Source organism: Papilio machaon, chromosome 29 (assembly GCF_912999745.1).
Source record: "Papilio machaon chromosome 29, ilPapMach1.1, whole genome shotgun sequence".
Classification (NCBI taxonomy): Eukaryota; Metazoa; Arthropoda; class Insecta; order Lepidoptera; family Papilionidae; genus Papilio; species Papilio machaon.
This window is the reverse complement of record NC_060014.1, coordinates 1,210,614-1,238,172: the sequence shown is the minus strand read 5'-3', so window position 1 is coordinate 1,238,172 and position 27,559 is coordinate 1,210,614. Positions and strand designations below refer to the sequence as shown.

Here is a 27,559-nt window from a genome sequence, read left to right as displayed (position 1 = left end):
TATAGAAGTCTTATAATTTATTTGCACAAAGAGGTGCAGTTTAAATCGCATGGTGCAAGACAATATTTCTATAAATATAACACTGCGAACGACGATGACTGTACAAGAAAATGCTTGTCGATAACATCCTTTGTGTCAGAAGTTTTAATGCACAATAAAATCTACACTCGGCATCTAGGTCGGAACATCTAGATGACATCATGACACAAGATTTACGATCATGTCCCAGTCTAGCTGACTCTGGTAAACTGTAATAATGACGGATTGAAAAAGATTAAAGAATCTATTCAGGTTTAAATTTTTAGAAAAGGACATTTCTTACTCGAGTTCCCGCAGCCCCTTTCTTTGCAGTTGAAGGTCATGGGGTTTAAGTCGGTGCAAATCCGACATAATCACCTTTTCCCACACGAAAAAAAAAAGAAAAAAGATTCCCGGCTTTGATTGCAATTTCTTTCTTTACGTGAGTTCAAAATATTATTTTTTTAATTTCATTTGTTTAAAAATAAAAGATACCTTTTGACATGTAAGTGCAAACAACGAAAACAAATAATTTTACTATGTTGTATCATAAATTATAAGTATATTTCAAACATCGTCCATTTGTAATTTTACTAGGCATATTATAAACAATCAGTTAATCTTACTAATATTATAAATGCTAATATATAGAAAGATGGATGTTTGTTAAAAAGTATCTCCAGAACAATTCAACGGATCTCGCTGAAATTTGATTTAACTTGAAGTTCACGGTAGTCCGGTTAAAAATAGTCTAAATTCACAATCGTTCAGTGACATGGGTATATTCAATGGGTAGATCGCGTGTGATGACTGATGACACATACAACAGATGGCCTGACGGATAACTACCAACATAACAGTAGTCAATTAATACTAGCAATTACCAACTACCGCATTACGTAACAATATGTTATACTGAGAACATAATATGTTTGTGAAAACAGGTGGCATTGTGGTCAAGCGCTGGCATCATCAGCAGCCCACTATACGTGCAAACTGTGAAGCTCTGAGTCTACCCTTAGTTGTGACTAGACCATAGTGAAGGACACTGGCTCAATGCGAGTTGACTTCAAACAAATCTTTGAATTTCTTCTCAGTTATGCGCTCACCGTAAAAATGTCTGATAAATCTACATATGTAAATCGTTTTTTTTTATTTCTCACAAAGTCACAGACAACTGTCCTTAATAAAACACTAGCTTTTACCCGCGACTCCGTCCGCGCGGAATAAAAAAATAGAAAACGGGGTAAAAATTATCCTATGTCCTATTCCTGGTTCTAAGCTACCTGCCCACCAATTTTCAGTCAAATCCATTCAGCCATTCTTGAGTTATAAATGGTGTAACTAACACGACTTTCTTTTATATATATAGATTAAAAGTAGATTTGAACTGTTTATTAATGAAATAATTTTAATAACATTTCAGTTAGTTTTTAAGTTTTTCAAAAGAAACTTACTATTATTGTCGTACAATCGTCATTTCTGAACAACAGTTCATATTCTAAATCTGTGTCTGAGTCAAGGATGGCAACCCTGAATCAACACAAACCCGGCCGCCGCGCTGTCTGCGCACGCGCATGTCACACTAGCAAACAGTGCTACAAACTTATCTGACCCGGCAAAAGTGAAATTAAATCACAATAACTCATTAAGCACCCTCTGATATAACAGTGATAGACGCCAGCAACATCTGTTACACGAATACGACGGTTCGCCTGGTACAATACTACGTAGTACATGACGCCTGTCTTCTACGTGGTAGAAGACAGCCGTCAAGTGCAAAGTCATTCCGAGTACAGTCTGATAAGTGTACGTGCAGGATTACTAATATTAGTCCCTTTCCCTTCCACTATTTTCCTTTAAGAGCTAGATAGGAGTGGGAAGTGGATTTGGAGAAGGAGTGGCAATATCCTCTTTATGTAAGTCCCCTTCTTCGTCAATTAAGTCAGCAACGCATCTGCAATTGCGGATGTCTATGGACAGCGGCCGTTTGCTCGTTTTCTACCTTATGATAAAAAAAAAGTCAATGCCACAAAATTCTTATGGTACTGTATACTGTATGTTATTTTCTACGTTTATTTAGTAGTTTTTAGATATTTTCAAACAGAAATAACTATAGCAGCGACTCTCACCGGGTCAAATAATTTTGTCGCACTATATCTTGTACTAGTTACACACACATTGACATATATAGATGATAATGACTGTCATATGATTTTCCAAGAAAATCTTAATTAAGAACCTTCACTAGAATTGTACATCTATATCTATATATATAAAAGAAAGTCGTGTTAGTTACACCATTTATAACTCAAGAACGGCTGAATCGATTTGACTGAAAATTGATGGGCAGGTAGCTTAGAACCAGGAAAAGGACATAGGATAATTTTTACCCCGTTTTCTATTTTTTTTTTATTCCGCGCGGACGGAGTCGCGGGTAAAAGCTAGTATAGTATAATTATAACTAGCTGTCGCCCGCGACTCTGCGTGGAAATAAATCTTATACATAAAATTTCCATGTCACAATGTTAGTCACCGTACTCCTCCGAAACGGCTTTACCGATTTTTACCAAATTTAATATGCGTATTCAGTACGTATGAAAATCCGCTACTGTCTATTTTTCATAACCCTATTAAGTTTTTTTTAACTGCGCGCGGACGGAGTCGCGGGCGACAGCTAGTAAAACTATATAAGTAGCCTATGTGTTTTTCCAGACTATGTTCTATACTAATGCCAAATTTAACGAGATCCATTGAGCCGTTCTGGAGATATATTCAAACAAACATCCATCCATCCATCTAAACATTCTCATCTATATATAAAAGAAAGTCGTGTTAGTTACACTATTTATAACTCAAGAACGGCTGAATCGATTTGACTGAAAATTGGTGAGCAGGTAGCTTTGAACCAGGAAACGGACATAGGATAATTTTTACCCCGTTTTCAATTTTTTTATTCCGCGCGGACGGAGTCGCGGTTAAAAGCTAGTCTTATATATATAAAAGAAAGTCGTGTTAGTTACACTATTTATAACTCAAGATCGGTCGAACTGATTTAGCTGATAATTTATGGGGTGGTAGCTTAAAACTAGGGGACGGACATAGGAACTTTTTTATCTTGTGTGCATTTTTTTTATTCCGCGCGGAAGGAATCGCGGGTAAAAGCTAGTTTATAATATTAGTAAGATGAGTAATATCTCAATGGCACATACAGTATGATGACGTGTCTACAGAGCGATTGGAAAATTCTTGTACTCAGCTTCTTATTAAATAAATTCAAATAGATACGTTGGAACGAATATTTATTTAGTCTGTAAGGCTTTTCGTACACCACAACTTAAATCTTCCAAACGCAGCGAGTTTAGTCGCTAAGCGACTTACGTAATACATTGTCATAGACATTTCTATCTGTCATCACCAAGATCAGTCGCTCCCAACTTGTTCACTAAGATCGTCGTGAGAAAGTCGCCGTAATTTTCAAGATGGCGGAGCAAAACCAGTTGACATGTTATGCATGTACTCAACAGACAACGCGCAGTGATGATTCAACATTATGTGCACGGAGCGCGAACTACACGATTCAAGCGACGTATCCATTCAATATTGGTTTCGACGCCTTACGTTGCATTCTGGACGAAGGGCATAAACGAACATGTAGTTAGTAACATGGCACCTCTTCATTTTAAGCTCATAAGGTCAAATAGCCGCTCCAGACGCATTTTGTTTGCTACAAACAGCAACAATCACCAAACACCGAACACAAACAAGCATCCCTACGTTCGTCGAACATCTTTTAATTTGAACGAACGAGCGAACACCAAACAAAACAGGCAAACACCAATCCACACGTACATTTTTGTTATTTGCAGTTGTTTGCCAAGCGTACCGGGCTTTATGAGTGATCATTGCCAGATTTATAAATGGCAAAGGTGCGTCAATCTCGTTGACATGACGCTAGTATTCATACCGAATAAAGATTTATATTCTGACAGATCATAAACATAAGAATTCTGTAAAGACATCAAACCACTAGCACATTAACAAAGAAGAAACAATTTGAATTATTTCCCTTTAAATGCAGCAAAGGATTTAAACAAGTTGCCAGCATTAGTTTTTCCATACAAGGCAGCCTTCATCAATGTGTATTTATTAAACAAGCGCAACCTTTCACATCACATTATTAAAAGAAAAACACTAGCATAATGTTACGAAATAGAAATACGACAAACATATTAAAAAAGCCAAAATGTCTATCTATGGGCAACCAAGAGATGTTCGTGTACGTATGTTTGTGCGCGATTAGGACAGTGGGGGGCGTGTTGTCTGAGGGCTAGTCTTAACAGTGGGAGCGTGTTGACTACGCCTAGTCTTACTTAACAGTAGGAGTGTGTTCACTGACGCCTAGTCTTACTTAGGACAGCGGGGGACGTGTTGTCTGAGGGCCTAGTCTTAGGACAGTGGGGGGCGTATTGTCTGAGAGCGTAGTCTTACTTAGGACAGTAAGGGGCTTTTTGACTGACGCCTAGTCTTACTTAACAGACGTCTAGTCTTACTTAGGGTAGTGGGAAGCGTGTTGTCTGACGCCTAGTTTTACTTAAGGCAGTAGCAACGTGTTGACTGACGCCTAGTCTTACTTAGGGCAGTAGGATCGTGTTGACTGAGACCTAGTCTTACTTAGGGCAGTAGGATCGTGTTGACTGAGGCCTAGCCTTACTTCGGGCAGTGGGACCGCGTTGACTGACGCCTAGTCTTACTTAGGGCAGTAGGATCGTGTTGACTGAGACCTAGTCTTACTTAGGACAGTGGGGGGCGTGTTGACTGACGCCTAGTCTTACTTAGGGCAGTAGGATCGTGTTGACTGAGACCTAGTCTTACTTAGGACAGTGGGGGGCGTGTTGACTGACGCCTAGTCTTACTTAGGGCAGTAGGAACGTGTTGACTGAGGCCTAGTCTTACTCAACAGTAGGAGCGAGTTGACTGACGTACTTTGGGTAAGCTCGAGCCACAGTATGTGACGACTCAATAATTCAGCAACGACAAATATTTTTTTTAAAACCCATGCAGACAATTTCAGCGAGCAACAGAGTGAGGAAAAACAGTTTTTCCCTTTACAAACATGCCAAGACGCCACACTGTCTAAGAGTACATTATAAACACGCGAACAACACCACCCACAATTCCCTCCCCTCCACCTACTTACACGTAAAAATCTATTTATAAATATGACGACTGTAATTACTAGTCGTTACAGTTTTATTTTTATGCTAATCCTATAACTGATTTGTCAAGTTGTCTTCTTATTGTAAAATGTGATATGTTACTAATATTATAAATGCGAATGTTTATATGGATTATTGTTTGAAGTTATCTCTAAAACGGTTCAATAGATCTTGATGAAATTTGTCACAGATGTAGAACATAATGTGGAAGAACACATACGCTACTTATTATTTTTTTCGACAGCTGATCAAAAACAAAAATTTCTTACTCAGAGATATTCAAAAAAAAAAAATTACATAACTGAGATCAGTACGTCAAGCAGGTATATTTATGACAATCGCCTTAAGATTTGTTCGCTTTGAACTCAGAAACTACTGAATTGATTTGAAAAATTCTTTCACTGTTGAGAAGCTTCACTATCTTAGAGTGATATAGGTAACATTTATTACTAGCGATATACCGCGACTCCGTCAGCGCGAAATTAAAAGAAGTAGCCTATAACATGGCCGCGCACATCAGCTACCTTCCCGTCAAAATCGGTCCAGCCGCCCTGAAGATTACCAGAAACAAACGCGACCTTGCCGACAGACACAAAGACAGACAAAAAATTCAAAAATTGGTTTTTCATCAGCTCAATATGATTATTTTTTTTCTCTATAACATACAGATACTACAACTTTATATATATGTATATTGTTAGGACTGTTGAGGGTAGTCTCACAAAAGGTTTTATAAGGAAGTATGCGCTGCTGCTCGAGGCAGTCTCTTTCCATCCGTCATTGCGGAACGTCTCACATTTTTGTTTATTTACGTTCGGTTTGAGTTTATACTACAGCGAGGATTATTATGAAGTAGAGTTAAATTCATATATATATATATATATATATATATATATATATATATATATATATATATATATATATATATATAAATGTATAGACAAGATTTTGTTAATTCCGCGCGGACTAATCCGCGAACATCTGCTAGGCTTAAGTCATACACGTGCCATCAAACAAATCTGACTCTGTGATTATTATGTACATTTCGTATAAATTATTCGAGTTGATTTCTCATATTATACCTACTTCACACTTTTTTCCTAATGCATAATGAATTTTTGATCGGTGACGTGCTTAAATTATTGTTTCGCGTGCCAATGGTTCACAATCCCTTCCCTAACGTCAGCACAGTATGTACTCTTCAATACACCTCTACCGCCCTTTATATCTGATATCACTCCTTTCTCTAGTTTTTTTTTTATATTATAAGTTTGCAAACAAGCAATGGGCCATCTGAATTCGCTGAAATGGCGAAACGACCGCTGCCCATAGACATCCGCAATCGCAGATACGTTGCCTACCTTTAATCGACGGAGTAGTAGACGCACAGAAAGAAAATATTTCCCCTTCCTATGCATCCCATCCTCCATCAAATCCACTTCCCTTTTCCATCCTTTCCTTATAAGGGTGGGAAGGGAAAGAAGACTAGATTTAGGCCTCCGGTACCACACTCATCAGACTGTACGTGGAATTACTTCCACTTCAAGCCTGTCTTCTGTTTATTCGTGGTATTTCACCAGCGAGCAGACACATTCGTGCAACAGATGTTGTTGCTGGCGTCTACAACTGTTACACGGTTACCTCCACAAAACATATAATCATTATATGTTACTAGGTTTTATCTTTATATACATATATATATTTATATAACATTTGTTGTTCCGCGGAAAACTAGACGATAATGTTACGATAAGCGTAGGTCATTATCAATATGCATAGATTCGTAATATGTTTATGCGAGTATAAAACACTAGCTGTCACTCGCGACTCCCGTCTACGCGGAATTAAAAAAAAAAGTAATAAGTAGCCTATGTGTTCTTCCAGACTATGTTCTACATCTGTGCCAAATTTCATCAAGATCCGTTTAGTCAATCCGGAGATACCTTTAAATAAACATCCGTCCATCCATCTAAATATTCGCATTTCTAATATTAAAGTATGATTTATTTAATTACAATTTAATAATAAAATTACGTTACCAGTTATTTTATTTACAAAAAATATTACTAATACTATAAATGCGAATGTTTGGATGGATGGATGGATGGATGGATGGATGGATGGATGGGTGTTTGTTGAAAATATCTCCGGAACAGCTCAACCTATCTTGATGAAATTAGACATAGATGTAGAGCATAGTCTGAAAGAACACATAGGCTACTCATTATTTTTTTAATCCCGTGCGGATGGAATCGCAGGCGACAGCTAGTCTTGTTATAAATATATCACAAAGTAACTTTGAACATGTCACTACGGCTCGCAAGAGTGACAGGTTAAACCAAGTCTACACAAGGCTGACAGGTTGGCAGACGTGTCATGTCAAAATTGTTTCCGTACGGTCATCATAACGGTAAAACTCCTCTGCCGTGATGAATGTTTCCCGTTGGACTAACGATCAATCGGTCCAATGGTAATCCATATGTTGAATGGCGATAACATTTACACGACTGGAAGGTAGGTTATAGTTTGGCGGGCATTTTTATACGTGGGTTTTTGGAACGAAGTTCCTTATCGCGCGTTGTGAAAGGGGGCTAGACGGAAAAAATTCTTACGAAAAGTTGTCACGACACTTTTTTCTATAGTAAGTATGTTAACGACGAATGAGCGCTACTTCACCATGGCAACGACGTCACAATATATAACGAAAATTTATAGAAATAAAATGTACTTCTTGTGAAGACTTAAGTTTTTTATTCATAGAATAAACATTGGTTCCTTCACTAATTAATTGAAAGGAACTTCGTTCCATCCGGGTGTCCCAACACACCTCTCAAGTTTTTTTTTTATTATTAATTTCATTGCGTTTGTACCATAATCGACTCGACATTGACGAGTAAGTACTCATACGATTTGTATCCTCGGTAGTGTCATAGAGTTAAAATCGAAATTTTCTTTGAATTAAATAATACAGTTGATAAGGCAAATGTTCGATATAAAATAAATTCCAGCTTCATACCACCATGCGTTACTTATAAAAAGAGTCTTAACAGACAGACAAACGGACGGACAACAAAGTGAACATTAAAAACGAACATACTCAAAACATAATCCATTTTTTAGACTCTAGGATACTCAGTTTGACAAAATTAATGGGCCTAACAATAACTTAGTTTCATCATCATCAGCTCACTATACGTCCCCACCGAGGTGCTCGGAGCCTATCCCAAGTTAGGGGTGACTAGGCCATAGTCAACCACGCTGGCCAAGTGCGGGTTGGTTGACTTCACACATATCATTGAATTTCTTCTCAGATATGTGCAGGTTGCATCACTATGTTTTCCTTCACCGTAAGAACGTCGGATAAATGTACATATGTAAATCGAAAATCGAAAACACATTGGTACATAGCAGGATTCGAACCCAGGACCTGTAGATTGCAAGTCAAGTGCTTAACCCCTGAGCCATCGACGCTCTAACTTAGTTTATCAATTATATTTTAACTTAAATGCCAACCTTTTTATAGCACGCTGATGTTAGACATACAATAAACATAATTAAATGATTCTGCGTATGTTTCTAAAATGCTATCTGGACAAATAAATAACAACTAATACAGAAATAAATTTTGGTAATACTCAAGCGTAAACTTTTAACTAAGCGCAAAAAATTAACACCTCTAAATTTGTATTTTTGTTTAGTGCGTGTTGTTAACTAAACTAAGAGGTAATCTTATATATAAAATTCTCGTGTCACGGGGTTCGAACTTGAACTCCTCCGAAACGTCTTGACCGATTCTTATGAAATTTTGTGAGCATATTCAGTAGGTCTGAGAATTGGTCAACATCTATTTTTCATACCCCTATAAAGTTTTTTTTAACTACGCGCGGACAGAGTCGCGGCCGACAGCTAGTTTTTAATATAAAAAAGTAAAAATCATTAGTTTGTTTACTTTGTCCCTTATACATAGGATCCATCAGAATACAGAAAATATTTTGTACATATTTTTCTACAATGCGAACGGTTATAATTATAACAAACATGTTTCCATTATGTTTGGCAAAGAGTATTTTAAAGTGAGAACCGCTAGTTACCAGCATCCAAATATAAATTGCTTTTATAAATAACACTGGAATAGCTTGCTTGTTGACCAAACAGATCTAAAATTGTACGATTTTATGGAATTTTCCTATTGCCCTAAGATGTTAGAGTTGCCAGTAAACATACGATGTTTATTGTATACTAGCTTTTACCCGCGACTCCGTCCGCGCGGAATAAAAAAATAGAAAACGGGGTAAAAATTATTCTATGTCCATTTCCTGGTTCTAAGCTGCCCACCAATTTTCAGTCATATCGATTCAGCCGTTCTTGAGTTATAAATAGTGTAACTAACACGACTTTCTTTTATATATATACTAGCTTTTACCCGCGACTCCGTCCGCGCGGAATAAATAATAGAAAACGGGGTAAAAATTATCCTATGTCCTTTTCCTGGTTCTAAGCTACCTGCCCACCAATTTTCAGTCAAATCGATTCAGCCGTTCTTGAGTTATAAATAGTGTAACTAACATGACTTTTTTTATATATATAGAAATAGATAAAGAATAAAGATATAAGATAACGAAACAAAAGTATATATTTATATACGCACTTGCTAATTTAACAGTGGTAGATCCCGCAACAACAATATTTGTTGGGTACACGAATGAGCCTCGCTCAGTGAAATACCACGACCACACAGAAGACAGGCGTCAAGTGGAAGTAATTCTGTATACAGTCTGATGAGTGTGGTACCGGAGACCTAATTTTAGTCCTCTTTCCCTTCCCACCCTTCTCTTATTAGGAAAGGATTTGGCGGAAGAAGGGACGCATAGGAAGGAGAAATATCCTCTTTCTGTGCGTCCCCTTCTCCGTTGATTAAAGGTAGGCAACACATCTGCCTTAGCGGATGTCTATGGGCAACGGTCGCCTCGCTATTGCGGCGAATCAAGGTGGCCGTTTGTCTGCTGTCGTCCGCGACTCCTTTCGCGCGGAATAAAAAACACGTAATAAGCCTATGTGTTCTTCCAGATTATGTTCTACATTTGTGACAAATTTCATCTCATTCTGTTAAGCCGTTCCGGAGATACATTAAAACATCCATCCATCTAAACATTGGCATTTATAATATAAGTAAGCTAGCTAAGAAGGGATCAATTTAAGGGTTGGTAGCGCAGGGGTTAAGCACTTGACTTGTAATTTGCAAGTCCTGAGTTCGAATACTGAAACAAATTTATTACAGGAAACATTCAATTGTAAATTCTATAGAAAAAACGAAAAGATTTATAACCAACTAGCTTTTACCCGCGACTCCGTCCGCGCGGAATAAAAAAAAATAGAAAACGGGGTAAAAATTATCCTATGTCCGTTTCCTGGTTCTAAGCTTTTTTGCCCATCAATTTTCAGTCAAATCGATTCAGTCGTTCTTGAGTTATAAATAGTGTAACTAACACGACTTTCTTTTATATATATATATATATATATATATAGATAGATTTTAATAAACCCATCTCTAGTGAATTGAACATCTTTAGTCAACGTGAATTTTAAACAAAAATGAGTCTTAGTTGGGTTCTGCCTATCTTTGTTAAATATAACATTTTAGGTTGATCTTCATTTAAGCTTATGAGTAATCACATCTGTGGTGATGTAACTAACTATATTTTTAGCTAGTATGAGTAATTTTTCAATGACAAAGTACATAACTATAAGTTTTAAAATCTTACTTATATTATAAACTAGCTTTTACCCGCGACTCCGTCCGCGCGGAATAAAAAATAAAAAAGGGGGTAAAAATTAGTTAGTTACACTATTTATGACTCAAGAACGGCTGAATCAATTTGACTGAAAATTGGTAGGCAGGTAGCTTAGAACCAGGAAACGGACATAGGATAATTTTTACCCCGTTTTCTATTTTTTATTCCGCGCGGACAAAGTCGCGGGTAAAAGCTAGTCTATCTATATATATAAAAGAAAGTTGTGTTAGTTACACCATTTATAACTCAAGAACGGCTGAATCGATTTGACTGAAAATTGGTCGGCAGGTAGCTTAGAACCAGGAATAGGACATAGGATAATTTTTACCCCGTTTTCTTTTTTTTTTATTCTGCGCGGACGGAGTCGCGGGAAAAAGCTAGTATATAATATTAGTAAGATAGATCTTGTTATTTTCTTTGTTCACTACTTGTTTCAATGGGCGTTTTCGATCATATATAAGCAGTGTAAACGCGAACAAATACAACCACAATAATGCATGACTAATCTGACACAGTGCCAAGATCACGTTAATTGGATACGAGTTGTGTTAACCGTAAGTATCCACTGCGATAATAGCAGTTTAAAAAAACTTGAGAGGTGTGTTGGGACACCCGGATGGAACGTAGTTCCTTTCAATTAATTAGTGAAGGAACCAATGTTTATTCTATGAATATAAAACTTAAGTCTTCACAAGAAGTACATTTTATTTCTATGAATTTTCGTTATATATTGTCACGTGGTTGCCATGGTGAAGTAGCGCTCATTCGTCGTTAACATACTTACTATAGCAAAAAGTGTCGTGACAACTTTTCCTAAGAATTTTTTCCGTCTAGCCCCCTTTCACAACGCGCGATAAGGAACTTCGTTCCAATATCATGACGAAAATGTATATTATTAGATGAGTAAGTTTTTTAAAGATGACACTGGCAATACAAGAAGCATGTAGCAACACCAGTAAGTTAAAATTGGTTTTAGTACTCTATGTGCCAGGTAGGAGGACTTTGACTCTTTGACAGAAGGAGGCCATGTTTTTTTAAAAAAAACAACAAAAAAACAGTTCGAATGACTTTATCCTAATAATATGATATTCGAAAATATTGCCCAATGTGAGGCGCGCGGCTTTCCAGACAGACAAAAATTTAAATTTTTTTATTTTCATTATAAATGACGCAAATACATCATTCATAATTTTTTTTTTCGGAATTACATATACACTACACGTTTATTAAATAATAACTGTTGCCCACGACTCCGTTTGCGCGGAATAATAAAAAAAGTAATAAGTAGCCTATTTGTTCATCCAAGCTAGGTTCTACATATGTGCCAAATTTCATCAAGACAAGTTGAGCCGTTATGTAGATACCTTCAAACAAACATCCATCCATCTAAACCAGGGATCCCCAAACTATTTTGGAAAAGTGACCCCCTTTTCCAAAATGAACCGTTACCACAGACCCCCAATGGCCAAATTACCTACTTTTAAGATCAATTATTATTATTATTAATTCTGACTTAGGTCAATAGAAGACAGAGTGAGAATTAGTAATGCTTTAAGTACAATTTCGACCTGATCTAAACAATCGCATTAATAATATTAGTAAGATATAGATGAAAAGAAATAGATAACATAATGCACTATACCTGTGCTGTACCTAAGTCAGTGAAACCCTACATTATAATCTTCATGGATAGGTATAACTATGATGGGTAGCCACAGGTGGGTTGGATACGTACTCATTAATCATTTCTAATGATTGTTTATAACATGGTGATTATATTTCGGACCCGGATATCAGTGAATTATACAATTAAACCCTATTTCCACTAAGCAACTAACCTCAAAACTCTACCTACGAGCAATTGATGTACAGTCAGGGCCGTACGCGGTGTACCACTTACAGAAAAGTTGCCTTGTTACACTTCTAAAAAAAACCAATTAGATAACACTGCGTTGCGCAAAAGATAGCCATAATATTGGAAAGCAATTAGTCGTGTATCATTGACCGGCCTAATTTCGTATAAACACAAAGGTTCGTCCTATTGGTTATTGTTTCCGCGTCATCTCAATGCATACGAAACGTTCAAACAACTGTCGCTTTTAAGGTGGATTACCGGCAAAATCCCGGATGATACAGAAGCCTTCATTCGCAGTATATACCAATTACAGAAAATGCATCTCGTAAACTTGAAACTCATACGAGTACTTACAAATAAACAATTAAGAGTGTTGTCGATGTTTTGATCAAATAATAACACAATCTTACTAATATTATAAATGCGAATATTTAGATGGATGGATGTTTGAAGGTATCTCCGTAACGGTTATTGATAAAATTTGGCAATGTAGAGTATATTCTGGAAGAACACATAAACTATTTTCTACGTTTTTTTTTAATTCTGCGCGGATGGAGTCACTAGCAGCTAGTAATATTGTAAATGCGTACTTAGTTGGATAGATGTATGTTTGTTACAAGATATCTCCGGAACATCTCAACAGATCTTGATGATTTCTTTGTCACAGATGTAGAACATAGTCTACAAGAACACAAAGAGTTTTTTATTTAAATTCTAGACTGAGTCGCGGGCAACAGCTAGTTATATCTATAAATGAAAGAGAAATACATAGTTCTGAATATCTTTTAACCACAGATGGTTTGTGGTCAATACACCTGTATTTAAATATATGTATGACACTGTTAAGAGCGTCGGTTGCTCAGGGGTTAAACACTTGACTTGCAATCTGCAGGTTCTGGGTTCGAATCCCGCCATGTACCAATGTGTTTTTCGATTTTCCACTTACATATACATTTTTTTATTTTACAAGGTGGTAAACGAGCAAGCGGCCACATGAATTCGCTGAAATGGCGAAGCGACTGCCTCCCATAGACATTTGTAATTGCAGATGCCTACCCCCAATCGACGAAGGAGGAGACGCACAAAAAGAGAAAATTAAACCTTCCTATGCATCTCCTCCTCCATCAAATCCACCTCCCCTTCCCATCCTTTCCTTACAAGAAAAAGGAAGGGAAAGAGGACTAAAATTAGGCCTCCTGCACCACACTCATCAGACTGTACTTGGAATTACTTCCACTTCACGCCTGTCTTCTGTATGGCCGTGGTATTTCACCTGGCAAGCCGATCAATTCATTGCAACGCATGTTGTTTCTGGACTACTAAATATAAATTTGTACTATATGTACATTTATCCGACGTTCTTACGATGAAGGTAAACATTGTGATGCTGCACATATCTGAGAAGAAATTCAATGATATATGTGACAAAGTAGGTATAGTGAGATGATGAGGATGATGACAATGTTATATCATCAGGATATACTTGTTTTACATACACTAATATTATAAAGATGAGAGATTTAATTGTTATCAGCTGTCGCTTGGGAGTCCTTTCATGTGAAATTATAAAAAAACTTAATTAGTAGCCTATGGGTCCTTCCAAACTATGTTCTACAACTATGCCAAATTTCATCAAGATCCATTGAGCCATTCTGCAGATACCTTCAAACAAACATCCATCCAAACATTCACATCTATATATATAAAAGAAAGTCGTGTTAGTTACACTATTTATAACTCAAGAACAGCTGAATCGATTTGACTGAAAATTGGTGGGCAGGTAGCTTAGAACCAGGAAACAGACATAGGATAATTTTACCCCGTTTTCTATTTTTTATTCCGCGCGGACAGAGTCGCGGGTAAAAGCTAGTTTATAATATTAGTAAGATTTGTGTTTTTACTCAACCCTATGACCATCAAGCAACTCTCAACTTTCTTCTCTCTCTCTCTCTCTCTCGACATTTTTTTTTGTGAGGGAAATCTTCAAAGATACCCTGCCTTCTGGGGGAAGGGCAGGGTTATGTGAGATTTGACTCACTAAAACACTCTTGGTGGCCATCCTCGAGTGCAACTAGTTAGAGTCCCGGGATCTCCAAAAGAACAGACCGGGACTCTCTCAACTTAGTACAATATATTATTGCATTTAAAATATGATTGTAATTAATTTGAAAATTGTAATAAGTGCCAATGTTAGAGTACAGTTGGGTGATAGCCCGAGGACTGAAAGGAGCGTCACAGATCTCTAAATTATACAATCTCACATAACTCTGTTGACCAATACTGTAAATAGGTGCTAAATCTCGACCAGCATACTTGTAAAGCTATAACCAGCTTTGAATATAATTTTTCCTTCAATTAACTTATTATTAAATTTACAGTGGTAGATCCCGCAACAACAATATTTGATGGGTGCAAGAATTGGCCAGGTTGATCTGTGCAATACCACGACCACACAGAAGGCAGGTGTGAAGTGGAAGCAATACCGCGTTTCGTCTGATGAATGTGGTCCAGGAGGCCTAATTTTAGTCCTCTTTCCCTTCCCACCTTTTTCCTAATAGGATAGATGGGAAGATGAAGTGGATTTGGTGGAAGAGGGGACGCATAGGAAGGAGATATGTCCTCTTTCTGGGCGTTTCACCGTTGATTAAAGGTAGGCAATGCATCTGCATTTACGGATGTCTATGGGCAACGTTCGCCTCGCTATTTCTGTGAATTCAGGTGGTTGTATGCTCGTTTGCCACCTTTTGATATATAAAAAAAATTAATCAATATTTCAAATAAAAAAAACAATTTATATTTTAATGATTTTAGCAATGTTAGAGACAATTTCGTACTAACTGATCTCTGCATTTTGTAATGACAAAGTTAAAAAAATGTCAAATATATGAATTTATTATAAAACTGACAAATTAATCTTATGGCACAAACCTATTTTATAGTCCTTACTTTATCCTAACAAATTTTTATCATAACCTGTCAGGTAGTTACCAAATAAAGTGAACAATGTTCACTTTTATTGACAACAGGGGTGGCAAACCTTTATATATCAATGTACTACTATTCTATAAATATTTAATAAGGTTGTAGATATGCCATCATGTTATTTTGACTTTGTAATTATTGGGAACACTCTGTATACTAGAATTTACTGGTGTTCATTCATCTATCTGCCTCAAACTTTTTTATAGTGTATATGAATTTTATGTAGAATGACATGCCAAAAATATTGTGATTCATACCATCAGTTTGCCATCCCTCATTTATGAAGAGGATAAATAAAATGATCTTAAATGAACTGCTATATGAGTAGCACTTTTGACAAACTGTATCTCTTTGGTAGATATGTTTGTTAAGATGTTATTTTCAAATGAAACATGTAGTATTATATTTTAAATTATTAGTAGAAAGCTATTAATCATCTTTTACAGTTTATTTTTATAATTTTAATTCATAAATATATTTAATTTTATAAATCGAGAATTGATCAAAATTTCATCCATCATTGATTGTACAAATTAATTCCAACAGTACCCTCAGAATTGTATGACTATTTTTTTAGTAACAGAATGTGTAATTTACGTAAAATTATTACAAAGTAATTAAAGAAGACAAAGGAAGAATTATAAATCTTCAATGTCAGTATTTATGTTTTCCAATAAGATTTAAGGTGGAAAATAGTACTTACCATCTTCCCAAGGGTTGAATGGCTCGAAATATTTAGTCACTAATTGTTCTTCCTTCGGAAATGAGACTTTTCGTGGCGGTTTAGTCGTTTTCTCACATTTTTCTTCGGAAATTTTATTGTTTATATTTTTCACAATATCAGATGTTTCTTCACTCGTTGTAGGGCATGTCGTGTCTTTATCATCGGCAGACATATCTAGCGAGTAACCTACTATCGTACAACACTAATAACAACATCTAGTAAATATTATCCCATATTTTTACAAACGAATTCACAAATTAATACTGTTATTGACACAAAACAAGCGAGTTATCACACATGTCGAGGACTCAGCACAGCACCACATAAATCGCGCCGGCCATTGCGTATTTTTTTAAGGGTTTCGTTGCTTTTTTGAGTTTTTTATGGTACTATTCTAATCAAAACATTCTGCACCGTTCATACGCCGTTTGCCGCCATATTGGATTGAAGAAGACAAAAGGAAAGATTTCTACAAATACCGCTAGGGGTCGTTTTTTTTTCAGATAAATGTTGTCAGTTCTAAAAATGAACATTCGTCTGCTGCTCTTTTGTCTTACTGATTTAAAATTTAATCAAGTAAGATTTTTAAACTTTAACTGCTTGTAATATTGAAGCATTAAAAGAAATATATTAAAAAGTTTAGCTGTTTAAATTATTTAACTAGAAATAAATTTTTCTCAGAACTTTTTCCACTCAACGCTAGATGACACTTACTTTAAATTACAACATTAAAACTTCCATTCTTCTGAAAAAAAAAAGATGGCGCTATACGAAATATTAAGTGTTTCGAAATAAATAATAATCAACTCTTTACCCATAAGCCGTATTTCAGTTTTAACTCAGATTTGAAATATTAATTTTTTATCGTTGATTTCCAAGACCAAAATCGTTATTTAAAACATATCACAACTGTTATTATCTATGCTTAAACAGAGCTAACAGTATTTGTAAAAGGACTTTGGTCTCAAAAGCCAATGATAATTAACCATTATAAAATGAAACTCCTTTTGAATAACTAATATTATTTATTTAAATTCAACATCACATATAATATGGTCATATCTTCCTTGGAGATTTACTTAAAACTAAATACTTGTATATAACTATTTTACATAACAGTTTTTATAAAATTCGCTTTGGACCAAAGATTTAAAAAACGGATACTAAATAAAACATTAAAAAAATATTTCATCATAGATTAAACAACGAATGTTTTATGCCTAATCGACAAAGATTTTATACCTAATAGATAAGATTACAAATCTTGTTTATGATTTTAATATAATTTCGTAAAGACTGGTACTGATACTCTGCTTTTAAAGTCTTCAACAACAATTGAACCAAAGTTTTTAAACTCTTGAATTATCTTGAACCATTATCATACGTAAGGTCAACCCCTTCAGTAATATTTTATTGTCTAAGTACTTTGTCAATGTAAATGAACTAAAAATACTTTAAAAATTCTCTCTTTTGTTAAATTTTAATCTGTTTGAAAGAAAACAGGTCATTATAAATTACATCACACGTTAAAGGGAGGGGGGACGGTGAAGTGTGATACTGTGTGACAAGGGGGCAGGCAGGGATCAAATTTTGTGACATCACATTTTTTCATAAAATAAAAGTAGTAAAGTATTCGACAAATTTAAAATACATGGATACCAAGGAATAAAATAATTGCACTTATGCATTTAAAAATGCCACCATGTTGCGCTAAGTTGCTCATTCTTTGTAAAAATTGCAATATATGTGACATAGCTGTCACAAAGACGGGGGAGGAGTCAAAAATCATGAAATTTGTATAATTTTGGATGGTCACAAAGGATAGGTAAAGTTAACACAAAATTTAAATCTTTGGCCGATGCGTATAACACTTCATGAAATCATACTTTTCCTTAAATAGCTAAAAATAAAAATTGCCGCCAAATATTTTGGCTTAAAGGTCTCGTAACTATGCCATAAATACTACAAAAAAAATAATCGCCAAATGTCATCTTGACAATTGACAGTTACCATAGAATATAATTTGTTTCGTTTTTATAGTCACAGATCACACCTCCGTGAAGTTGGCCCCCTCACTTTAATTTTTTTAACTTTTTTTTACGCAAATCGTTTGAGAATCGTTTGAGAGGGTTTGAGAGAAAAGAAATATCGTTTGAGAGTTCCTACTTTCTCCGTAAAAACAATTTCAAATTCTAGTGTGAAGTTGGCCCCCACACTTTACTTTTTTTTCTTTTTTTCAATGCGAATCGTTAGAGAGTCGTTTGAGAGACATTAAGAGAAAAGAAATATCGTTTGAGAGTTTTTACTTTTTCTGTAATAAATATTTTAATTCTGGGCATCGAAAGATACAAATCGATTTTCCTTTTTTTCCGAATTAAATATGGCAATCATGCACTTGGACGTTTCAAATTTATTTTGTAGGTAGAGAATGGTAAGAGAGTGATTGAGAGAAAAGAGAAATCGTTTGAGAGTTAATACTTTTCCTGAAATATATATTTCAATGTCGGAATCAAAAGTTACTAATCGATTTTCCTTTTTTTTCGAAATAATTATGGCAATCGTGCACTTGGACATTTCAAATTTATTTTGTGGGTAGAGAATGGTAAGAGAGTGATTGAGAGAAAAGAGAAATCGTTTGAGAGTTAATACTTTTCCTGAAATATATATTTCAATGTCGGAATCGAAAGTTACTAATCGATTTTCCTTTTTTTCCGAAATAATTATGGCAATCATGCACTTGGACGTTTCAAATTTATTGTGTAGGTAGAGAATGGTAAGAGAGTGATTGAGAGAAAAGAGAAATCGTTTGAGAGTTAATACTTTTTCTGAAATAAATATTTAAATTTTTGAGATTTGTAAGTTTTTGAAAATCGATTTGTTACTTACGATCCCGACATTGAAATATTTATTTCAGGAAAAGTATCTACTCTCAAACGATTTCTCTTTTCTCTCAATCACTGCCTAATCATTCTCTACCCACAAAATAAATTTGAAACGTCTTAGTGCATGATTGCCATATTTAATTCGTAGGAAAAGGAAAATCGATTTGTAACTTTCGATTATGACATTGAAATATATATTTCAGAAAAAGTATTAACTCTCAAACGATTTCTCTTTTCTCTCAATCACTCTCTAAGCATTCTCTACCTACACAATAAATTTGAAACGTCCAAGTGCATGATTGCCATATTTAATTCGTAATAAAAGGAAAATAGATTAGTAATTTTCGATTCCGACATTGAAATATATATTTCAGAAAAAGTATTAACTCTCAAACGATTTATCTTTTCTCTCAATCACTCTCTAAGCATTCTCTACCTACACAATAAATTTGAAACGTCTTAGTGCATGATTGCCATATTTAATTCGTAGGAAAAGGAAAATCGATTTGTAACTTTCGATTCCGACATTGAAATATATATTTCAGAAAAAGTATTAACTCTCAAACGATTTCTCTTTTCTCTCAATCACTCTCTAAGCATTCTCTACCTACACAATAAATTTGAAACGTCCAAGTGCATGATTGCCATATTTAATTCGTAATAAAAGAAAAATCGATTTGTAACTTTCGATTCAGAAATTGAAATATTTATTTCAGGAAAAGCATTAACTCTCAAACGATTTCTCTTTTCTCTCAATCACTCTCTTACCATTCTCTACCTACACAATTAATTTGAAACGTCCAAGTGCATGATTGCCATAATTATTTCGGAAAAAAAGGAAAATCGATTAGTAACTTTCGATTCCGACATTGAAATATATATTTCAGGAAAAGTATTAACTCTCAAACGATTTCTCTTTTCTCTCAATCACTCTCTTACCATTCTCTACCCACAAAATAAATTTGAAACGTCCAAGTGCACGATTGCCATAATTATTTCGAAAAAAAAGGAAAATCGATTAGTAACTTTCGATTCCGACATTGAAATATATATTTCAGGAAAAGTATTAACTCTCAAACGATTTCTCTTTTCTCTCAATCACTCTCTTACCATTCTCTACCTACAAAATAAATTTGAAACGTCCAAGTGCATGATTGCCATATTTAATTCGGAAAAAAAGGAAAATCGATTTGTAACTTTCGATGCCCAGAATTAAAATATTTATTACAGAAAAAGTAAAAACTCTCAAACGATATTTCTTTTCTCTTAATGTCTCTCAATCGACTCTCTAACGATTCGCATTGAAAAAAAGAAAAAAAAGTAAAGTGTGGGGGCCAACTTCACACTAGAATTTGAAATTGTTTTTACGGAGAAAGTAGGAACTCTCAAACGATATTTCTTTTCTCTCAAACCCTCTCAAACGATTCTCAAACGATTTGCGTAAAAAAAAGTTAAAAAAATTAAAGTGAGGGGGCCAACTTCACGGAGGTACAGATCACAGAGCGAGTGCCACAAGTTTATACACAGACCAATCCGGTGGACAAAGAATAAGATAAATTAAACCAGTTCACTAGCGCCCCCCTGTCAATATCAAATATATAACAAGATGATGTTTGTACTGTTTTTGTAACATTAACTATGACATAAGTTAATTTTTTATATATATATATATATATATATATATATATATATATATATATATATATATTTATATATATATATATATATATATATAGTGACAGAAACAACAGAGAAAACATCGCATCTATCACCAGTTTAATATCCTTGTTTGTCTATAAACAGAAATAGACCTAATTTCAAATATGGCGGCCATTATAGTAATTATTCTGTTAACTGACAAAATTGTATGAAAAAGTGAAATTATTGCAAAATGTGGGTAGTTTATTTAAACTACATTACTGTAAAAAAATAACAAAATTTATGAGTTTTTTTACTGTAAAAGTTCCGTAGATAAAATAGTATCAACATTTACAAATATATAATAATATTTTTTGGTCTTTACATATGTTTGTAAATAACATCTTATATACTATATTGTGTGTCTTTTCTATCACTGTGGCTCTTTCTTTATCTTTAAATCAAGTACACCATCTGGAATTAATATTACACAGATTAAATAATTAAAGTATATACTGGCAACATTATAGAATCTATTTTAATAAATATTCAAATAGATGGCGTTATTCTGATATTTTTGCTTCTGTTAAATTGTTAATATATTTTCTATACTAATATTATAAATAGAAAAGATTTGTTTGTTCGCATTTTACTCAAAAACTACTAAACCTATTTGAAAAATTCTTTCACTGTTGTGAAGCTACACTATCCTAGAGTGACATCTATATATATAAAAGAAAGTTGTGTTAATTACACTATTTATAACTCAAGATCAGTAGAACTGATTTAGCTGAAAATTGATGGGGAGGTAGCTTAGAACTAGGAGACGGACATAGGAACTTTTTTATCTTGTGTACATTTTTCGGACGGACTCATTTGACGGAGTCGCGGGTAAAAGCTAGTAGACTATATTTATTACTAGAGTTTTTTTTTAATTCCGCGCGTACGAAATCTCTGACAGTTGTTTATATTAAATATTATGTTTTACTAACAGTTTGCAAAATTTAACTTACAAATAGTGGATTTCTGAGACTATAAACTCAATTTAAAACATATTGTTATTTTGTCATAGATAATGACAGGAATGAGAATTCTAATCTCAGAAACCAACGGTAAATGGTTACATCATTTAAACTTTGATCATGGTATAATAAAAAAATATATGCATATAGTTGAATTCAATAGATATGAGAAATTATAACAAACCTATCTAAACGAATTTCATCTTTATAACTCTGTAAATAGACTTATTACAAACTAGCTATCACAAGCGACTCCGTTCTCCCAAAATAAAAAAAAACTAATCTCTTATCTGTGCCTAATTTAATCAAGATCCGTTGAGTCGTACCGGAGATAACTTAAAACAAACATCCATCCATCCATCTAAACATTCCCATTTATAATTGTAACATTGTCAGTCAATATTAAATTCAACAATGAACCGATTTCAACAAATGAGGTATCACTCCATTAGTATTCTTTCAAAGACTGTCATAGTGGTACAGTACAGTACAGTACAGTACAGTAAAGTACAGTACAGTACAGCACAGCACAGCACTATACAGTACAGTACAGTACAATACAGCACAGCACAGCACTATACAGTACAGCACAGCACAGTACAGTACAGTACAGTACAGTACAGTACAATCAGTACAACACAGTACAGTCAGTACAGTACAGTATAGTACAGTCCAGTACAATCAGTACAGTACAGTCAGTACAGCACAGTACAGTCCAGTCCAGTACAGTACAGTCAGTACAGTACAGCATAGTCAGTACAGTACAGTGTTTTTTCGTCTAAAAATAATTATAACTCACCATTTCCATCATAAACGTAAGCAATTCTTCTCGGAGCCGACTGTTTCCTTCCGTGACTCTTTCTTCTACCTTCTTTAACAGATAAATTCAAAACGCCATCATTCTTCTCTTCGAGAATATTATCCGTTATAAATATAGTCTTGGCACAAATCTTCTTCTTCTCTTCTTTAAATATATGATTCACACTTTGCTGTACCAATTTATCAATACGACATTCGAATATTTTGATATCATTGAATTCTTTTTCCAGTATATCACTTTTTGTATATATTTTATCTTCATTCAATATATTCTTCTCTATATCTTCTTCGAAGTTTTCTATTCTATTTTTAAAGTTACATTTGATCTCGTTGTTCCTAGTATTGGACGGTTTGATAATTTGAGATTCTTCTTTCTTCCATTCTTCTAATTCTTCTTGAGGTACTGATGTTGTATCTGATCTTTCTTTTAATACCTGAAAATAATTAGTTAGATAGAATTATAAGGTGCTAGAGCTAGAGTCCGCAGAAGATAGAATATAGATAGAATTTGGCGAGCATTGAACTCTTGGTATAGTTTTTTTCAAATATATTAGTGGCTCAAGGTCTTGCAACGCCCCAACACACTTAACATTGTCTACTGCGAACGAAATGAAAAATAAATATAAACAAGACATATAATTTCTTCAATAGATCAGTAATATAAAATATTGAACTAATTTGATTACATTAGAAAGCGATGTAATAAAAAAAAACTATTGAAGCGCCTGAACCCAAGTTTTTTATATTTTTGGTTAGATTATAAATAAATAAGACCCTAAATATGTAATACCTGTACAAGATGTCTTCTTAACCTCAAACAATGTGTTCGTACAACATCTCTCTGAGCTAGCAAACTTCTTCGTTCAGATAATACGTCCTCTCTACAAGCTTTAACCGCTCTTAATTCTCTGGCCAATCTACGCAAGTGTTCTATACTGCGTCGACGACTGTTCTGTGATGCTAACTGAAAGAGATTTTGATAATCTTGTATACCAGTGGTAGATGTGAGCAACATCTGGCTCGACCACAAAGAAGACAAGCTTCAAGTGCAAAGTCATTCCCCGTACAATCTGACGAGTGTTAGTTTCGTAGAACTTATTTTACTCCCCTTTTTCTTCCCAACCTTTTCTAATAAGGAAATAATGTCAAGACAATGTGGATCTGACAGAGGAGGGGATACATAGAAAGATAAAATAATGTCTTTCGATGCGTCTCCTCATCCTGATGTAGTTTCGCCTTTGGCGAATTCAGGTGTCCTCTTACGTGTTTACCACCATCTATATCTATATAAAAGAAAGTCGTGTTAGTTACACTATTTATAACTCAAGAACGGCTGAATCGATTTGACTGAAAATTGATGGGGAGGTAGCTTAGAACCAGGAAACGGACATAGGATAATTTTTACCCCGTTTTCTATTTTTTATTACGCGCGGACGGAGTCGCGGGTAAAGGCTAGTTTAACATAAAAAAAACTAATCGAGCCAAGTTATAAAACATGCATGAACCATTCCATAAAAGTTCTCAAATCGTAAAAATACGGAGTAAAACAGATATATTTTATATAGTATAAGGGGGGACAAAAGAGCAACGGATCGCCTAACAATAATTGATCCGACGCCCATGGACATCCGCAATACCAGAGGAACAGATTCGTTGCCGGCCATGCTCTTTTCTTGAATGCCTTTAAATCGTAACATAATAATGGGTCAATTATCTCGGAGATATAAAATATGTCCAGAAAATTCCATAACCCCCACCTCTTGCATTCTGTCCCGCAGTGGCACTCTCTCCCGTATCGTATGACAGGCGGTGCGGTTAACCGAAAGCTACGTGACACCGCGACTTGACTCCCACGATACTTGTGTATAGTTCAATACAACTTGGTCTGTTATAATGTATTATTAAATACAAATTTTATAGCGGCTCGACGTTTGCTACGAGCATGTATACATCTCATACCCGGGTTCCAATCCAAACATACCAAAGACAACTTTTGCAACATATTTTTGGTGAAACACTATTTATCATTTACTCTTAAACGAGGTTTAGGCTAAGCGCCATCTGCGCCCGGCCACTTCAAGCCCGGTGAAGCTGTAAATGCCTCTTTAAGGCAAACAGTGACTACACTGTCACGAAAAAAAACTATTTATCACTAATAAATGCGAATCCTTAGATGGTATGGCTGCATAGATCTCGCTGAAATTTGACATACATGTAAAACATAATCTGGAAGAAAACAGCTGCTATTTAAGATTTTACATTCGTGCGCACGGAGTCGCGGACGGCAGCTAGTATTTATAAACGTTAGTTTTAGATAGTTTTTTTATACATTTTTCACAGTGATTCTATATTCATTTAAAATTTGAAACATCAATTTAAGAAAAGTGGACTTAACAGGGGAAGGGACATTTATACGAGAACATCCCCTCCTCTGTCCTTGCATGCAAACTTTTATCTTTTCGATTAAAAACTTTTGATATATTACATACTCTATTCTTGATCCGTCTCCGAAGACCTTTGAGGAAGGCGAGGTCATCATCGCTGAGGTGCAGAGCTTGCACTCTGGCGGAGTACTTGCATGTCGAAAGACCAGCAACTTCTTCTACCTTCATATTGATACCACGTGCTGAACATAGATAGAACTTTGATCAAAAAAAAAAAAACTAATTGTTTATGTCAGTAAGATTGACAGAGATCTATGACAGTACTAGATTAAATATTTTCTAATAAGGGAACATCTACTGATCACATGTGCCCACTCAGGATATATTAAGATAAAACTCAACCTTATAACATTTTAACAGTAGTAGTTCCAGCAACAACAATATTTGTTGGGTACACGAATGGGCCTCGCTCAGTGTAATACCACAACCACACAGAAGACAGAAGTCAAGTGGAAGTCATTCCGTGTACAGTCTGATGAGTGTGGTGTGCTTAAGGTCTAATTTTAGTCCTTTTTCCCTTTCCACGCTTCTCTTCTAAATAAAGGATGAGAAGAGGAAGTGGATTTGGTGGAAGAGGGGACACATAGGAAAGGGGATTATCCACTTTCAATGTATTCCCTTCTCCATTTATTATCTGCAATTATGGATGTCCATATGCGGTGTTCGCTTCACTATTTCGGCAAATTTAGATGGCCGTTTGTTTGTTTTGCCACCTTTTGATATAAAAATAAAATTGTGTATTCATCAAAAATACATCAAATAATGTATTTTCCAGAAAGGTCAAATCTTATAAGCTACAGATTACAATGGAATGGATATACATACATATCTTAGATATCCACAAAATTAAGAAAACTTGAGAGGTGTCAAGGGACACCCGGATGGAACAAAGTTCCTTTCTATTAATTAGTGAAGGAACCAATGTTTATTCTATGAATAAAAAACTTAAGTCTTCACAAGAAGTACATTTTATTTCTATGAATTTTCGTTATATATTGTTACGTCGTTGCCATGGTGAAGTAGCGCTCATTCGTCGTTAACATACTTACTATAGCAAAAAGTGTCGTGACAACTTTTCCTAAGAATTTTTTCCGTCTAGCCCCCTTTCACAACGCGCGATAAGGAACTTCGTTCCAAAAGAATAAAACTTTGTTAAGGATGTTTCTGGTAATTAAACATTTCACTGCAACTCTTCAAATAAATAGAATTAAAACGATGAATTCTTTGAATTGTCAAGTAATACAATGTGGTATTGTTTCCAATAGGAAAATACATTATTTCATAAGTATGTTTGAATGTAACCTTTATATAAAAATGTATATTAATTTGTAAATTGTTAATCTATTTCAAATCAACCAAAGATCGATAGAAAAAACAGCATCACTGGTAAATTAAAATTCAAAGAAGAGCAAAAAAAAAGTTTAGATGAATGTTCGCAAACTTTTTTATCAAATCTTTCCATTAATTTCGTTACATCACTAATTTTATGACTATTCGGTACAATTTAAACATAATACGTATGTTAAAACGTTAATTCGTCTATAACAATTAAAAAAAACAAAACAGGAAACAAATTTGCGTCACATATCTCATACCTGTTGCTTTACTTCCAAGAATCGAGCTCGAATTTCAAATTCTAAGTAATGATTTTGTACTTACCGTCTAATATTTCTTGATCGAGTTGATACGAGGCCGAGTGCTTTCCGAACTCATCCATTCTTCATATTTGAAAACGGTGCAAACTGTTTATTATTTTTTTACCCAAATTAACTTCTTGTTATTCCAATAAATCTCTTATCAAATGGCATAGGTTAGACAGGACAGGAATGTAAGATCTGTCAATGTCAGTATCTATGTCACGGCTTGACACTCTTTGGATGATACATTTGGGAATTACACCTGTTATGATTCATTAACACATTAAAAAAAGAAACTTGAAAGTAATTAAATTCAAAGTTGATTAATTATATGAAGATTTTAAATCATAAATTTACTAAATAACTTGCTTCAAACTGAGAAATATATTGTGCTCAAACTTGTTTTGTGCCTAAAACTTTAAATTTTTAAACTAACGAGAAACAAAACATATTAATCAAAATTCTATTTAAAAAGCAAAATAATAATTAGTTACTATCATTAATACCTTTTAAATTGTTGTCATTGC

General features: G+C 34.7%; 2 protein-coding genes across 2 annotated transcripts in view; both read right to left on the bottom strand.

The window, feature by feature from the left end:
* Positions 1–17,019, bottom strand: part of LOC106716958 — a 30,910-nt gene extending 13,891 nt beyond the window's left edge. The window contains exon 1 of the mRNA XM_045685303.1: positions 16,570–17,019. Within this exon, the coding sequence (XP_045541259.1) occupies positions 16,570–16,762 (193 nt within the window). The 5' untranslated portion in view covers positions 16,763–17,019. The remainder of the gene's footprint in view (positions 1–16,569) is intronic.
* A 4,470-nt stretch (positions 17,020–21,489) lies between these two features.
* On the bottom strand, positions 21,490–27,254 carry LOC106716956. The gene is made up of 5 exons (XM_045685380.1): positions 27,055–27,254; positions 25,441–25,577; positions 23,742–23,915; positions 22,932–23,385; positions 21,490–21,584 (listed from the first exon to the last, which is right to left on the bottom strand). Exons 1-5 carry the CDS (start codon positions 27,110–27,112, stop codon positions 21,544–21,546), a joined length of 864 nt encoding a protein of 287 aa, XP_045541336.1. The 5' UTR covers positions 27,113–27,254; the 3' UTR covers positions 21,490–21,543.
* Positions 27,255–27,559: the final 305 nt, after the last annotated feature.